This window comes from Trematomus bernacchii, unplaced genomic scaffold, assembly GCF_902827165.1.
Source record: "Trematomus bernacchii unplaced genomic scaffold, fTreBer1.1, whole genome shotgun sequence".
Taxonomy (NCBI): domain Eukaryota; kingdom Metazoa; phylum Chordata; class Actinopteri; order Perciformes; family Nototheniidae; genus Trematomus; species Trematomus bernacchii.
This window is the reverse complement of record NW_022987821.1, coordinates 4168579-4186525: the sequence shown is the minus strand read 5'-3', so window position 1 is coordinate 4186525 and position 17947 is coordinate 4168579. Positions and strand designations below refer to the sequence as shown.

General features: G+C 42.6%; 1 protein-coding gene across 1 annotated transcript in view; it reads left to right on the top strand.

Moving 5' to 3' along the window:
• The window catches only part of LOC117498885 (interleukin-1 receptor accessory protein-like 1-B), a 170849-nt gene extending 153753 nt beyond the window's left edge, over positions 1–17096 (top strand). Inside the window, exons 8-11 of the mRNA XM_034151044.1 lie at positions 648–793; positions 4111–4257; positions 9664–9834; positions 14088–17096. Of these exons, the coding sequence (XP_034006935.1) occupies positions 648–793; positions 4111–4257; positions 9664–9834; positions 14088–14815 (1192 nt within the window). The 3' untranslated portion in view covers positions 14816–17096. The remainder of the gene's footprint in view (positions 1–647; positions 794–4110; positions 4258–9663; positions 9835–14087) is intronic.
• The last annotated feature ends 851 nt before the right edge of the window (positions 17097–17947 follow it).

Sequence of the window (17947 nt, the reverse complement as noted above, 5' to 3'; positions counted from 1 at the left end):
TAATGAAGACACTGATAATGAAGGCTGCTAAAATAAAAATGTTGTCAACACAACACCATGCCAAGTGTCCAGTGGAGACAAATAAGCATCGAAGTGTCCCAGTGTTGTTTTTAGGACTCTCTGTGAAGAAAGCAGTCTTTTTCATGTTGTTGTTGTTGTTGTTGTCGAAGTGTATATTACTGGCTCAATTCTATGCAACAAAAACATCTAAAGAGATTTTTCCTTTTACTAACCCTCGTGGCAAAATGTTTTGTGATAGCTCTGCGCTGTAGTGCATCATGACAGTCACACTATTGTCCCCGAACCAACATGTCACAACCGGTAAAGATCAAGAGCCTCAGCGAGACGACAAAGGACTCTTTTTCATGAGGAGAAATCTGTCATGACTTATTTTGCCGGCTCCTTGTCAGTCACGGTCTGTCACCTCCTACCTTATTGATAACGCAAATGTAACCCCTGCAAAGTAGAGGTTTCTTGGCGATAAATAGGGCCACAAGTAGGGGTGTTGTGATCTTTATTAAGCATACTTTGAGTGAGTCTCAATTGCCGAGTAGGCATACAAAGGGGGATAATGTTACGGTTAATGCAAATGCTAGTGTTCGACATGCAACCAGTCAATTTTCCTGTGCTCCTTCTCGCCCCTGCAGGACTATCCGGGAGCACCTAGGGGAGCAGGAAGTTTCCATCTCTCTGACCATCGAGTCTGTGGAGGAGAGCGACCTGGGCAACTACTCGTGCTACGTGGAGAACGGCAACGGGCGAAGACAGGCCAACATCCAGCTCTCTAAGACAGGTGAGGCAAGCAAACCAAACCAAACAATGTGAAATCAAAAAAAAATCCAAGCATTAATCTAGCAGATGCCTTGAGGTTTAATAATGGCATGTTAACAGCTTTGGTGGAATATACCATTCAATACCTCCAGCTTTCGCTTTGACAAAAGAGTGAATCTTTCTGCAGCACAATACAGAGTATAAAGAAGAATAACTAGCGGGACTAGGGGAATTGACCAGTTGTTTCTCGCCCGAGGGACGAAAGAAATGGGACAGTACTGTAGAAAGAGCAGAAAGCCGATTCATCTGCCTCGGCCTGAGGAAGCATTAGTTTGAAGAGAAATCGCTTTGGGAGAGACGCAGCCTTCAGTGTTATGATGCCAGTCAAGCTGTTTGGCTGTCTGGTAATGATCTCCCCTCTCTCTCTCTGTCTCTCTCACACACACACACACACACACACACACACACACACACACCCTCCTTTGATCGCGAAGCTCTCACTCAGACTCGTTCTCATCTTTCATCACTGACTACTGTTGCCTTCCCCCCTCCTCCTTGTCTTTTAATTCAAGCAAACATTTCTGAGTTTTTCCTCTGATTACGCTTCACTGAGGATGACTGTTTGAAAGTTGAGTCCGTGATGATTTGAAATACAGACGTGCACTCTCCAAAGTGGTTATATAAGTGAGTTTTTTTATTTTTTAGGAAGGCTGGGGGGGCCTCCCTCTGCAGCCTTAAAGTTGCCAGTGAGTGTTGAATACATTTACATAAGATATTTTTCCTCTCTTTTAAGCTTGCAGCTTTGGATCCTGCTTTGATGGCAACCGAGTTCCCCTCCATTTGCTATATTAAAGGGGTTTATGCTGCACAGTCAAATCTCAGAATAAACCAGAGAAGATTAGGCTGGTCCTCGCATGATTGCTGGTCTACGAGAAATCGACCGGTTCCCATTTTGCCACATTCACGGTGTATTTTTTGTGGGGAAAATGCATCAAAGTTTTCCCCGCTTGTCTCAACAAGCTGTGAAAACAGCACGACACTCCCAATGAATTTGGTCGGCTCAGTGCAGCATCAAGCAGAATATGTCCTCACTTGTATGTAAAGCGAGCATGGAGATTTCTACTTGTTGTTCAACTTCTACCAGTCAAAAAGTCCTCTTTGCCAACTTCTTTCCTTCATTTTCACATCCTCGGATACATTTCTTATCTCACATCAGCAGCAGCAACATGGATTAGTAGGCAGCTGCCTTTTCTATATGACACCTAGTACCTAGATTCAAGATTTGTGAACATGAGAAATAGCAGACACAGCTTCGCCGTTCTCACTGCTGCTTTTCTCTTTTTTGTTTTACAATTCGACCACCACTTTGCCTTTTCATCTCACTCCCTAGCGGCACAGACAGAGATGCAGTAATGGAGGCAGAAAAAAAAAAGGGTGATGAATCGCACGATGCCATGTGGCTCCATCAAATCCAGCCTTCTTGTCGTCAGGAGCTAATTTGTCTTAATCCGTCCCACTGCAGCTCCGCTACAATATGGAAGAAGAATTGGCCTCTTTCTCTGTAATCTCTGCTGCTGGAGGAGCAGCTGTCTCATTACACTGTCCAGATATCTGAGGAGAGGAGCAGTGCTCAGTGAGGCGGGGGGCAGAGTGGAGCATGAAGAGGGGGAGAAGTGGAAATGCTTGGATCCATCTTCTGGCAGTGCTTGTTAGCTGCAACCACCCCTCTCTGAAAACTTCAGGATGAGTGGATAGAAAGTGAGACAAGAGGAGGAAGTCAGGGTATCGACAGCGTGCGCTCATTCTGCACAGAGTTTGTTTGCGTACATAAGTTTGCCTGAAGGTCGTGGCCCAGACAGGCGTGACGAAGCGGCGCGGGCCTCGCTCGTTGGCTCTCCAGAACATCATCCTTCATCATGGGACCTGTCAGCCTGATGGCCGCCGCACTGAGATGGGCATTGCGCACTGCATCGAGGTTAAACGTGCGCCGGTGATGGATGGCGATGCACGCTAAGTCCTCTCCGGCCATGCTTGTGTGTGTGTGCGGCACTGCACCCGATCCCTGCCTTTTTACTGTCGTCCATTAGTCAGCCAACGAAGGCTGACCACCCGGATTTTGTGAGTGACATCCGACAGAAAACGAGAAGAATAAAAAAAGCCTTGAGAAAGAGACAGAATCATGAAAAGACAAAGCAAACAACTCGGTTTTCAAGGTGAGTCATTGGACCATGGAGCCTAATGGAGTCCATTGTCCTGTAGTGTAAACATCACCCTTCATCCTCCTGAAGAACACTACTAGTCTTGCTTCTGTGGGGGTATTTAGTTAGTGTGAAGCTGAAAAATCAACAGTGAAGTCCAGTACTTCCATGAGTTGAGCTTCCACTCATGCTTTTCATGAGTTTTGCGTCAGAGCAATGACCGATGGCGGGGCGAGCGGAGCGCTTCGATCTGTCGATGAAGGCGCTTTTCCTCTCAACAGCCGTGTAACCAATCTTCATAAGCGTGGCCGTCAGATCTGTCATATGCTATTGTTGTGTACCTGCTGCCTCAATTTGATTTTTTGCGATCAAGCCAGCAGGCATTAGGTGACAGGAATAGAAGGGGTTGTACTTTCATTACGGTTAGAGTTATGTGTCATGTGGATATAATCAAGGCATAATGAGAATTTAAACAAAATGGAAAGGTAGAGATGAAAAGCGAACAGAGAAGGAGAAGCTTTTTTCATCCAAACCTGGACCTAGAAACACATATTATTTTTCAGATAGCTAGGGACATTTTCTCATCCATGTTGACTGCATCATGCATTATTTAATGAGTATGCAGTATAAGAGTATTTATCTTGCTGAAGTTATGAGAGAAATACAAAATTACCGTTCAACTTTCTGACATTTCGCGGTTTCTAAGAAGGAAATAAATAAAGTCCCACAGCATCTAAAACGCATTAAAATGATGAATGTGACTATTAAAAGTATAATCTTTTGAACTATTCAAACAAACTGCACTGCTTTTAAGTGTAATCATTTAAAGCAAATGCTTTTTACTTGCTTTTCTGTCATTTCGCAAACATTCTCATACTGCCTGTGCTGCAGCACCTTTTTAACCCTCTGTCTGAAGCCCCTCTGCTCTGATTGGTTATTCTGCACTGGCCAATAGAAGTGCAGGTTTTCCATAGTGATGTTCCGGAATAAAACAAAACATTCCAATGGTAGCGTGAACTTTGTGATTTTAGCCTTTGCAGACCATTTACATCGTAAAAACCTATTTAACTATTCCTGGCTGCTGGTTTTCTTGGTTTTAATTAAACGAGTTATTAAAATGTCTCCCTCTCACTGTGTTTAGCGGAGCTGATGTACACGGTGGAGCTGGCCGGCGGGCTGGGAGCCATCCTGATGCTGCTCATCTGTCTGGTGACGCTGTACAAGTGCTACCGGATCGAGCTCATGCTCTTCTACAGGAGCCACTTTGGCAGCGAGGATATAGATGGAGGTAAGATGTGCAAGACATAATTTACTTTACGCCGTTATATAATAAATCCTCCCATAATCTGTCAGTGTTTCCTGTTTTGGTGGGGGATTTCTAAAGCGCCTTCCTCTGCTGTGAAAGCGTCCTTTCTTTCCTCTGTAGAATCAAATCCCTAACCTGAGCGCTATCAGTGCTGCTCTGCACATATTTATTTTTACTCAAAGATCCACCTGGGCTATTTTCCATATCTTGAAACTGCATGTGGCACTATTCTTATGTAAATATGCACCTGTTTTATCAGTCTAAATGCCACCTAAAAAGATCCTCCCATCGTTACATACACAGAAATGTTGTCGTCAATTTCAAGGTGTCTTTTCAGCCCACTGAGCAAAATCAAAAACTTTATGCAAAAACATTCTGTAAACTGTCTCCTAAACAGCAGCAAAACGACTCCCCGGTCTTTGATGTGTTTCCATGTCTTCATCCTTGTGAAAAACGAATCACTGTGCACACTGTGCAGCTGTGCTGTTTCATCACAATGCATGACTTCTGGGTAATGGAGTTCAGGTTTTCAAACAGTTCCCTCTCGCTGCTTTGCTGAGCCTCCAACAGGCAGAGCTGCCGAGTTTAGCTATAAAAGGAAAAAGCAGCCTTGATCACTAAAACACTGTGAATGCTGCAGCTGCAGGTGATTTCGGGGTACATACAAACATTTTTTATACTTCTTAACCAGCCTAAAAACACAGGCAGACTAAATAATGTGAGACATTCCAGTTTGCAATATTTGCTGTACAGGATATTTCACTTGTGTTTATTGCTTTATATATATACGTGTGTGTTTCTTAAGGGCTGTCAAATGTAACCCTAACACGTTGGACAACTCCACAAGCAACCCACTTTCAATAGGCCAGTGGTGTAAAAACCACTTAAGGCACATAATCTTGAGCTGCTGTTATGGAAATGTAAGAAGAAAACATGAAGTTAAGAGGGGTTAGTTTGTGGTGCTGCAAATCCACGTGTCTGCATGCAAACTGCACATGAGTAAAGGGATCATATATTCTGCTGAAGGAAATCCAAACGTAGTCCCTGTGCCAGAGTAAAAACATTAACTCTGAGGCCCCATCAGCAACCGTAAAAAAAAAAAAAAAAAACTCTGATTGGTCCTGGTGGATGAGTCTTGGCTTGAGAATGCATCAAACTGAGACAAGGAGCAAGTTTTAATTTGATTCCCCCGTAATGAGTCTCTCAAGTACCAGCGCTGCAATGAATTCAGGGGGAATGAGATTAGTTTGGAGAGGCTGGAGTGGAAAGAGAGACAGCAAGAGAGTTATGAGTGTTTAAAGGTAAAAAGTATTGTGCTCCTCTACGTATACACTCCCAGCTCTCTCTCCTAACCGCCATGGCTGCTACATCAGACATTTCAATGAAAGTCATTACCTCGGGCTGTGCCGGCCGCGGGAAAGACGAGCTCTGCCGTAATGGATGGCCCAAGGCAGCTTTGTTGAAAAGAGGAAGAAAAAATGTAGGGCCTTGAACCTAATGCCAAACAGCAATTGTCTCCTTTAATTGCGCCACCCCGAGTGAGTGCTTGGAGAGAGAAACTGATTTTCAATTTGTTCTCCAGTATAAGGGGATCAGGTTCAATAAGACACAGCACGCTGCCTCCGGAGGTCTCAGGAGAGCCCGGATACTTTCCTCCACGCCGCGGTCGATTAGATCACTGCTACCGCCGCACGTCCACATTCACAAACTGCACCTGAACCTCTCATCTCTGAGTTTCAGCGCAAAGATAAAGCAGGCTTGGAGAGTAACAGGATTATGTAATCTGGATACAAAAAAAAGAACTGTATTCCCTTACAGATGCATACAAAATAACTGAATTACTGTTACATTTCTAAAGATACTAGCAAGATGTCCCAAAGAAACTCAAAGGAGCAGATTGTATTTCTCTTTGTAAACTGTACTTTTCTGTAGGCTAATACTTTATGCCTGAATTTGCTTTAGGGTTTTTAGTTTTTTTTCACTGAGAAAAAGCTGCATGTAAGATATTAAAAAACATAAATGTTTCATTATTAAAGCCCAGTGTCTGCAACACAGAGATTTTTCCCAAAATGCATCTTCACACACTGCCAAGAAAGTGCTTCATTGCGGCCACCCGAAGAACTAATTGCCTCCCTCTCCTGCCAGATGTAAAACTGTAAGCTTTACGTAACAAAAGGGGGGACTGTCAGCTATTTGTCAGCACAGCTATTTAGTTAAAGAGCGCTCAGTTGTCACATTGTGTGGGTGTCAGTGGAATCAATAATAGGCTTCACGATCACAAAAGCAGAGCGAGCTTGTCACGGAGGTGGGAACTCATCAGCACCCTGCCATAAATACGAATGTCAGTGTTGTCAGCACGGCGTGGAGTTATGAGCCTCCGTCTGTGTTCGGTGTAGTTTGGAGTTACCAAGCATTAATAGTTTACACATCCCGCACACAGCGACTGTAATGAATCCTGGTTCATTTGCATATTAACGACGCAAAGGTAAACATCACAGAGTAGCATTGAATACAAATATGAACCTGAGAAAAGAGCAGAATAGGTGCTCTTTAATTCATTTCAAAATGAATACAGGAAATGATTCTGAAAACCAGGAATCTCTTTTTTTCTGAATAAAGAATTAATTGATAACGGAAATTATCATTAGCCGCAGCCCTACGACCTCAGGTAGCTGTTTATTCGTCATGGAAAACAAAACAGCATATTTAGAAATACTCAGCGTCTCATTAGCAGTCCTCCTCACGTGCCTTTGTAGCTCCAGTGTTACATTCAAATCTCCTCTCCATTAGATGTAATGGAGCCCAGAAATATCCCGGAGATCACGCCTCCGACTCTCTTGGCACTCTCCACCGCGGGTTCAAGAGTTCACCATCTAACTGTGGGCTCTCTGTGCACATGCATATATATTCCCCCCGCCCCTCCGAGTGCAGCGAGCGTCCGTCCCTCTGCGGTCGATATGTGAGACGGAGGAGTGTTTCAGAGGTGTGCTGCGCCTTCAGATACACCTCAGCAGTCTCCTGTGAGAGAGTGACTCCTCAAGGTGCTCCTGCAGGGGTCATCCCGCCTTCCAGACTCACCTCGAGTGAATCAGCTCACTGAAATAGCCCCTGATCTGCCTACACAGCTACCACAGAGTAACAGAGATTTACTGTATGTCACAAAGAGGCAGCATATAAACCCAACAGTTAGTTATACTAAGTGATTATGAGGTTACAGTTCAATTACTCTTACATGTCCCTAATGTTGTAAAAAAGGAATTGCATGTTATAAAAAGGAGTTTGATTAATTACAAAGCGTTGTGTAAGAGGGAAAAATATCTAGATTACCCAGCGGGAGGTGAGCAGATCTTGACAGTCTCATGGCCCGAGGAGTGTAAAATAGAGAAGATATTAAGTAAGAGATAATGTGCATTAATTAAAAAAGAATAACGACATTGTGATCAGGATCCCGATGCTTATTACATAGCATAGCAGCGGCTGAAACTACTGAGTTACAGCAACGTAACTTAAAATGACCGCAGCACTGATCGAGGTTCTCTGTAACTGTCCATGTCTGTTCACCTTTTCTTTTCCACTAACCAATGTTTAGAAACTGCCAGAGCCCATACCGTGTTCACTTCCTGTCTGTCTTCTGGAACATCCAAATTGACCAATCAGAATCGAGCATTTAACCAAGCCGTGTAACAGAACTGCATAAGATAGATGCCACATTCCTCGTCTTGAACCCACCTCCCATCCTCCACTTCCCATCCTCCACCTCCATCCTCTCTGCCCTTCTTCTTGACGGGTTAAACATCTCCTCCCATCTCTTGCGCTGCAGGTGGACACTATAAAGCAAAGGCACTACAGTCATAATGAAGACAGGAACTCACAGATCCAACGACTGCTCGTGTCTCTAATGAGTTTACCTCAAAGGGCTGTGTTCCCATCGCGCCTCAAAGTGTTCCAAATTCTGAATTCCCTCTCCTTTCGTGGCACAGATATGGGTTCTTTAGTGAATAAAGAAACACAGAGAATCTTATATTTGTGTATGCATACATTGTATCTGACTTGTGGCAGTCAAAACTGGGAGATCAGAATCAGAAAGGGGACAGTGCATCAAAAATAACAAGAAGTAAGGGAACACAATTACCTTTATTGGCACTAGCACTAAATGGGCTGGCTCCGTCCTATATAGCTGAACTCCTCCAGCGCTACACCCCAGCCAGAGCTTTAAGGTCTGCTGACCAGCTGCTGCTGGTAGTGCCCAAGACCAGGCTCAAAACCCGAGGGCACCGAGCCTTCGCAGCAGCTGGCCCTAGGCTCTGGAACACTCTGCCCCTCCATGTGAGGTCGGCCCAGACCCTAGGGGTTTTTAAATCTACTCTTAAGACACACTTCTTCTCCCTGGCCTTCTAGTCAGAGCGGAGCACGACGTGTTTTTTATATATCTGTTGTAATTTATTGTCTTTTATTGTGATTGTAGTAATGTGTTTTTATTACATGTACAGCACTTTGGCTCGACCAAAAATCGATTTTAAATGTGCTATATAAATAAAACTTGATTTGATTTATTTGTATCCTGATTATCCAGTTTCATGTAAACCATTTGTTTATTTATGTTCTTTGTGCACAGAATCAGAAAAGGACTTCTCTATATTTTGCTACGAAGTTGTATCTGTCTACAGGTTACTGTAGGACTAAGAGACTGAGACTCTGTAATTGACAAAGTGTTGTTCAGTTTGCTTTGAGCACAAAATTGGAGTTGAGTTGTTACTTGCATGAGCCGGGGGCTGTTATCTCCTTCCTGTAGTAGTCAGAGGCTCCTGGGTATCCGCACCCTCCTGACTCATTGTACTGAAGTGCTGCAGCTTAAATTCCTCCCTCACTTCTCACTTTCCGCTCGGCCCTCTCAAAGCCGTCATCAATCAGAGCTTTCATGTGGGTGATGGAGCCACGCCACGCGCAGGCCTTGCAGCCACTGTTGGGCATTTGGCTCAGCCTGGAGCCTAATTTGTTTTGCCTGCAGTGGGCAAAGTAGCCATCAAGGTAACATTATTCGTCAGTGTGGACGGAGCTGTAATGAAAAGCACTCAGATGGGCAGAAGTGCCCAGAGGTCAGTGTAATGGAGGCGTCCTGTCTCAATGAAGTCTCCCACTGAATGAATAGGAAAGAGATTACGAGCATCTGGAGGGAACAGCAGCGGAAAAATGTGCTGACCAAAGCAGGAAGCATAACACATTTAATTGGAGCAAAGTGGTTTAAGGAGCTTCTTAATGCTCATACATGAAGTACATGTTGTTTAATTCTGCTTTATTTCCATTCCTTGCGCCTGGGTTATAACGTGAATTAAAGAAAGACCTGCTGGTATGACATTTCTCTCGTCTGTCTCCCCTCTCTACCTGCAGATAACAAGGACTACGACGCTTACCTGTCCTACACCAAAGTGGACCCGGACCAGTGGAGCCAGGAGACCCGAGAGGAAGAGCGCTTTGCCCTGGAGATCCTCCCCGACGTGCTGGAGAAGCATTATGGGTATAAACTCTTCATTCCAGACAGGGACTTGATCCCCACAGGAAGTAAGCTCTCTCTCTCGCGGCGATGTCACGTTGTGTTTCGAATGTTTTGTCGCTTGCTCGTGTTGTCCGTGCCGTGGTGACATGCCTTGTTTTCTGTGATGCATTTGTGTTGTGGCGTAACTAGACCCTTTAAGAACCATCGTCATTGTTTTCAATCATTATGAAATGGGCTTTTTTCTAACCAATGGCAGAGTGGATCAGTGGCATTTCAATTTAGCAGGAAAGCAAGCATTATTATTTCATAAAAGTAGCTTGTTAGCAATAAGATATACGCTAAATAAACATCATATTACAGCTTTTAAGGGGATACAGTCGCAATTAGGACAGAACAGACATCAAATAAGCATGAGAACAACATCCTAAGACACTATTTTTAAGTGTTTTAGTCCTAAAATCAGTGATTTCCAACCAAAAGTACCTGTATATTACTGTTTACTTCAAAGATAGGAGGCACACAGACACCATATCTTTTTAGCGGTGCACACACACTGCTATCTTGTTTAATCCTGCATGGACTTGATAGTATTTCAACTTCTTTCACTGGAATTAAGCTGGATGAAAATGCTTCACAAATTGGGTTTTTAAGGGTTAGGGTTATAAAATGTCATTTAGCGTTGCCTAAGTTTATGTTATTGCACTTTTTTTATTAGTTTAAAGAATGTAATGGTCGGGAATGTAACTGTTTTTATCAAGGTTCTAACTTCCTAATTTCCATTAGGTTATTTAATTCAACAAGACTATTTATCCACGTTTGCAGTGCACTAAAACCAGCAGTAGGGCAGAACTGAGTGATATCGTTATGTCAATATTCAACATTGCCTCATATTTTGTTATCCTGCAGTACAAATTCTTCAAGTACCTGCTATATAAAATATAATGAAATAAAACGAGCCTCTGTGTTTTACTGTGGTGGTACTTTTGCAATTACCTGAATATCAAATGTAATTTGCAAAAGAAATAGAAGAGAAAAGAAATATCAAAAGGATGTTTTTTACATGAAAGGAAAACCTGTCTTTCAATAAGCATATTCAGGCAGTAGCTTATACACAATGAAACACATGGGGGAGGGAATACACTTAACTTGTATGTATCCTTATTACGGTATCCTGTTACATAGTAATCCAATAGATGCAAATGAACAAATGGGGAACATGGCGGGTGGTTTTGATGTAGTGAAACAACAATATATATATATATATATATATATATATATATATATTATATTCATCCGGGGAGGTACGTCTAACAAACAAAAGTGTTAGGAACCACTGCTCCAAACAGAGTTTCCACTTGTGGCCGTTTTAGGAGCCTTTAGGTTATCTTAATCGTATTCCTGGGTGTTGGAAGTATCCCCGTGTTCTCTGCAGCGCCTCTGAAGAACCATCGCAGTTTAGATCGGTGTGTTTTATAGTTCCTCCTCTACACATGCTGTGCAGGGAGGCCGTGTATTAATAAACTGAGAAGCAACCCTTCAAAATAAAAGCATGGTAACACCGTCTTTTGAAAGTAGAGAGGGACTTTTGAGGAATATAATAGCAATTCATCTTAAGATATGTTGCTCAAAGCAGTTCGTAGAAATTAAACATTGTGATGATTAAATGAAGATATGTTGATTGTACATATCAATAGAGGATTCTACGGTGGCCGACAGGTGCAAATGAGTTACAACAAGTATTTACAGTGCATTACCTACACAATGTAAAAGCCTATGGGAGGCGTTAAAAGCTGAATTAAATGTATATCAACATTATTATAACATGCAGCTCCACATAAAGCGTCCCTCTGCATGCTGCTGTGTGCTGGTGTCAGCTGCACCATCATAAAGCTCTGCATGGATATGAATGCATGTTTTGCCACAGCATATTTCTAATGGAGCGCCTCACCATGCCCCGTGCTTATCGTTGATTAACTCATCACGCAATTTGATGAGTTTGATAATATCATTATGTTATTAGCCTCCATTTGAACACATGCATCTGCCTGTCTTCCCCGCACATACCGCCATTACTAATTATGCTCTTCTCCAGTATTGGCACCGTGCCAACGTGGTAATCTGAATCCCTTGCTGTGATTGTGTGCTCCATTTCGAGGGGGACTGTTGTAATATGGGAAAAATGGCATAAAAATGCAAGGTTTTAAAAGAGCCTCTGCCTTTTTTTTTCAGCTCGCTGGCTTAATGTGTCCATGTATAAACATTTAGATCCCATTGGGAGTGTATTAGCATCTCAACAGTTGATATAATAAAGCATAATCCACGGCTAAAGCCACAGTTTGGCCATTTGGGGTTTCAACACGTGAGCTGTTGATAAGCAGCGTGTTATTCCCCAGTATGCTGGATTATTTATACACATCTCAATGTTTTTTAGTATATGGCAGCAATATAATACCTGGTATTACTCCTGCCACTCCAGTGTTTCCTATGCTTTTTTATGCTCCATATCCCATATTAAACTGGAATAAACTGGTCAGTGCGATTATTGTTGTGCAAAAAACACCAGTGCAGAAACACAGTTTATGCCAGAGCCGTGTCCCCACATTAAAAAAACTGTTATTTTATTTTTAAATGCTTTTTTCTCCACAACTTCTGATCATACTTTGAATCCAAATATCTATGTTTAGGTTTCACCAATGATCATTTCCAGGATGACACAAGACTACTTAGAGGTACTTATTATCCAGATGTTTAACGCTCGTGTCCACACACACCGATGCAGTATCTCTCACAAAATCACCCAAAGAAATCATCATTTCTAAGTGTTTAAACATTGTTACTAGTGGTTTTATAATTGGTTCATGTTGTAATGAGGTGGTCGCTAATAGCCGTTATTACTGCAATAATACATACAGTTTTTTAAGCATTTACGACGCCATTAGTTACAACCTAAAAATCCTGCATAAAGGGTACATTTTTAAATGTTCTTTACTCGCATTACGTTATTTACAGATTAGGCACATTGCTATATTGCATTTTTATTTTTGATGTGATGCGTGGGGTCAGTCCCAGAAAGAATATAATCAACTGTGACATGTCTCCATGCTTTAATGTTCAAAAAGCTCTTCTATTGTTCTCATACTGCCTGTACTGCAGCACCTCTTTTCACCCTCTGTCTGAAACCAGAGCCCAGTCTGCTCTGATTGGTTATTTGGACAGCTTTGTTGGGATTGGTCAACCGCTCAAAGATGTCCCGCCCCTTAGCCTATCATTTAAAATATGTTGGAGCGCTAGCCAATAGAATTGCGAGTGTTACTCTGTCTATATGTTCCAGAAGAAAGCAGTGGACTGTTACTCTTTGGTAACTGAGGAGCAATACAACTGGAGATAAAAGATACAATAATAAGCTTTGGGGATGTATTTTGACGAAATGCAGCAAAAGGCCCAATTACCCAAATAATATACTTATCTTTGTGAAGAAAGAGCGACTTCAAATCTACGTTAATCAGTTGTAGCCTTAATGACATTCATTAAGTGACATGGAGAGGTGGCTTAAAGACAAGCAAGATATTTCTCACACACACAAGTATGTATATATATATATATATATCTCTGTGCTAAAAGAAGTACACATTATTTGTTATCTTCTCACACAAGAGGGTCCTTGATTAGAAAAAGTGAAGCTCAGTTAATCCTGTCTACCTGCTGCTGAAGATGACTCTTTCCAAATAAGGCTGCACACACACACACTTCTCTTCTCCTCCCGACGCCCAAGACAGCCCGGGGAAACACTTTATCACGGATATTATTACGCAGGCAGCTACTCAGAGGGATTTGAACACCATACTGTAAATGTGTTAATGTTTAGTGAAGGTTCACACACTGTAGGCTGGCTTTCAGTGTTCTTTGTTTACTGTCATCTTATAGTAATCAACCCTCGTCCTCTTTTTGTCTATAATTCTCTATGTTTAAATGCTAAGTTGTTTATTTTAGTAAGAGTATATATTAAAAGAGTCTATTTTATCTTCATTTAATGTGACAGTGACTCAGTGTTGCTGCAGATTTTCCTCAGATGTTTAATATAAATAACTTTAAGTTTCAATCAGTCTTGTAAAATACATTAAATGTTAATTGCATTTGGTTCTTTGAAACTTTGATAAAAGAGTCGTTTCTCCAAATGTAAAATATTTCATCATATTTCCATCAAGCATAAGCTCTCATGTCCAATTAAAGCTATGTAAACAAATAGAGTGAACATTATATATGCTTCTCATTTGTGCTGCTTGTAAGTGTTTCTCTGTGTTTCTGTGTGTGTGTTCAGCCTACATCGAGGATGTGGCGCGCTGTGTGGACCAGAGCAAGCGCCTCATCATCGTCATGACGCCCAGCTACGTGGTGCGGAGGGGGTGGAGTATCTTTGAGCTGGAGACGCGGCTGCGCAACATGCTGGTGACCGGCGAGATCAAGGTCATCCTGATCGAGTGCGCCGAGCTGCGCGGCATCATGAACTACCAGGAGGTGGAGGCCCTCAAACACACCATCAAGATGCTGACGGTCATCAAGTGGCGCGGGCCGTCCAGCAACCAGCTCAACTCCAAGTTCTGGAAGCAGCTGCTCTACGAGATGCCCTTCAAGCAGATGGAGCCCCTGAGCATCTCCCACGAGCAGGTGCTGGACGTCAGCGAGCAGGGCCCCTTCGGCGAGCTGCAGACCGTCTCTGCCATCTCCATGGCGGCGGCCACCTCCACCGCCATGGCGACGGCACACCCGGACTTGCGCTCCAACTTCCACAACTCCTGCCACACCCAGATGAGGCAGAAACACTATTACCGTAGCTACGACTACGACATGGCGCCCGGCGGCACGCTCCCACCCATGTCCACGCTGGGCAGCCAGCACACCTACTGCAACATCCCCATGACGCTCATCAACGGGCAGCGGCCGCAGGCCAAGTCGCCGCGGCAACAGAGCATGGAGGAGGCCCACGCGAACAACGCCATGCTGCCCCTGCTGCCCCGAGAGACCAGCATCTCCAGCGTCATCTGGTGACAGAGATCTGCACAGAGGACCCTCTGGCACTTGGACCCTGAACGCACCGGAGGCAGAGGCGCCTGATTGGCCACTTGCTGCTGTTGAATTTGCACCAGGAAACATCAGGGGGAGGGTGGATACTTTGGGGATGAGGTGGTGGCAGATTTTCATCTTTTTTTTTGGTCCAGTTTTTATTGAAACTGAACAACAACACAAAAACAAAAACAAGGGAGACTTGTTTGTATCCCTCATGTATGCCACCATCATTTACCCGGAGAGTCAAGGAATACAGGGTCCTGTACATACGTTTTCTAATTCTTTGTAGCATCAGTGTTTTGGACTTCTTCTTATGTTTGATCATCAGTTGGGACTATATCTTCTTTTTCAGTTTGTACAAAAGTGAAGCAATGGCCTGTGAGATGTTTTGGATAAACCGTTGTTAGCTTTATTTTTATTTGTTGGCCGGTGTAGTTTGTAAAGCTTTGGGAGTTTTTTCGGGAGCTGGGATTTGGTTTGGATTTCCTGGGAGGCTGCCGTAAAGGGTTGAGAATCTGGACTCAACCAGAATATGCAAAACACGGAGTCCAGACACCAGGGACACGCTGGGTTCACACATCGATCATATTCGAACGCTTTCGAGACATCCGCGGAGGAGGATATGAAGAATATGGTGCTAGGCTACAAATCTCTCTGTTTCTCTCACGATTACTTTAAAAGACAAAAAAAAACAGCCTTGCTATTTACCTTAACAGATGATTATATCACCGAAAAATTAATGATGTGTATTATTTTATGAAAAAAGAAAAGTCTATTTTTGTAACCCGAGGGATATTTGCTTAGTTCAAGTTTCTGATGGAGATAGAGATCGGAGAGAGATAATAAAAAAATGTTTTGTTATGTGGAACTGCACAGCTCACCATAGGTCATTCACTAAATGTCTTATATTGCTAGAGAAAGAAAAATGTTGTTTTTGTCATTTCAAACAGATTGCAGTTCAGCAGGATTTCTTTATGTTTGTGATGGAGCTGTGGGCGATGTCAGTGCAGAGGGAGGAGAGGCTGGCCATGGCACCTGGTTTCCTCTGAAGGACCAAACAAGGCTGTCCGGGGCTAAACAGGGATATTCACTTCCTCCTAAATGACAGCTGTTATTTGTTCGCCATTCAGCTGGGTTGACAAATAAACCAGGGCTTTCACATGGCTTGTAACACTCGCTAACTGGATGACAAAGTAATATTTAGTTAAAGGGAATGGGTTCAAGTCGGCCATCAGTGACTGCAACTCAACGAAAAGCGTAACATTTTCACTTTTAAACCTTTTAAACATGGGTTTATAAAGAGGACTGGAGAGTCGGAGGCGGGGGGGATGGGTAGTGACAGCTGCTGCTTAAGCTACACACGCTATCCTCCAAAGATGGCCGCCCCAGAATGCACCGTGGTTCCCATTGCATTTTAACATTTAAAGGTAACATTTTAGAGGATGTAATTCATTATATTTCTGACCTACTGACCAATAATCATGGGGTGTATTCTCCTCAACAATAACCTTTTAGTATAAACCCCTTCCAAATAAACAGAGACAAGAATGTATTTAAAGATTTTTGATTCAATCCTGGAGTATATGTTACTAAAAAAAAGAGCTATGTCAGACCGTGTCCCTCCTGCAGCTGTGCCATCTTTTCTGTTCCCTTCTAACCTCATACTAAAACACCTGCAGCATCTCATCACATGAAGATCATTTAGTGCCATCAAATATGCAAAGAGATGAAACAATAAATGAAGAAACGTGTTATTCCCCCTTTATCTTCTAGCAATCTTCAGTTTTTGATTTTACTCCAAGGACGTGTCTCAATCTTTCCCCCCTTATGAAAAGTACGGTATTGCTTCAAGGTAGGGCCCCGCTTCCTAACACAGACGCTCAATGAAATGGCATTTTGTAAATATAATCAAGAAAATAACGGGGTTTAGATGACGACAATCGAGCCATATTTCAGAGTAGAAACCTGACTGCAGGTTCAATGGATGAGATTTGGACAGGAGTTTGACATCAGCGACAAGCTTTTTCTCCACATTTTTGTTTCACGGTGAAATTAACATGTCTGGGCTCTGATGATAAAGATGATGATGATGATGATGATGAAATAATGACGATATATAGCACAGAATTATTCCAGGCACTTTCACGACTCTTGAGACGACCTATTTCTGATTTATTTTCTATTATGTATCTGCAATGTTCATTAAAAAGAGATACTGTTATTATTAATAAAACCACATTTACGATAATGTGATTTCTCCGTTGCTGTGTGTGTGTGGTGTGTGTGTGTGTGTGTGTGTGTGTGGTGTGTGTGTGTGTGTGTGTGTGTGTGTGTGGTGTGTGTGTGTGTGTGTGTGTGTGTGGTGTGTGTGTGTGTGTGTGTGTGTGTGGGTGTGTGTGTGTGTGTGTGTGTGTGTGTGTGTGTGTGTGTGTGTGTGTGTGTGGTGTGTGTGTGTGTGTGTGGCAGGGCTGTATTTGTTTGCAGGAAACGCCACCACTTTGTTTATGGAGCAGCAGCACATATTGCTGACGGTGGCCCGGACCCCTGCCATAACTCTGCTCCTGTAAAACCTTGAAACAACAATCAATAAGTGTGTTTGTTACAATTTAGATATTTTTTCAATATTATCACAGTTTTGTATCTTTCCTCTTTTTTTGCTTTTTGTTTTGTTTAAAGTAATATATGAATTTTTCATATATTTAAAAAAATCTTTCCAACAAAATCTGGAAAGTATTATTTGAAAACCTTTTCCACTATATTTTGACAGGATTCTTGGAATTGTTATTTTTTAATTGTTGCATTTGTTCTTAAAGTGGCAGAAGGTAGAAATGTAAGGACTGTAAATGTTTTTGCTGATCTCTCTTTGCTGCTGTTTTTCTTCTGCCGTGCTGTGAAGTACTACCCCCCATATGATTTGTCATCATCATGACATCTTCACCCGCCTTTTAGCTGCATTTATCCTTCTTAGTGTAAAATGAATAGGTTATGACCCTGCAACATGGCTTCCTCTGTGTCTCCCTCGTGTCCTTTTTATAGAACTCTGTACTTTAACCTTAATGCTTCGCTTTTACCTGTAATTACGGTATTGTGCTAACATGCATCGTCGTTATTCCA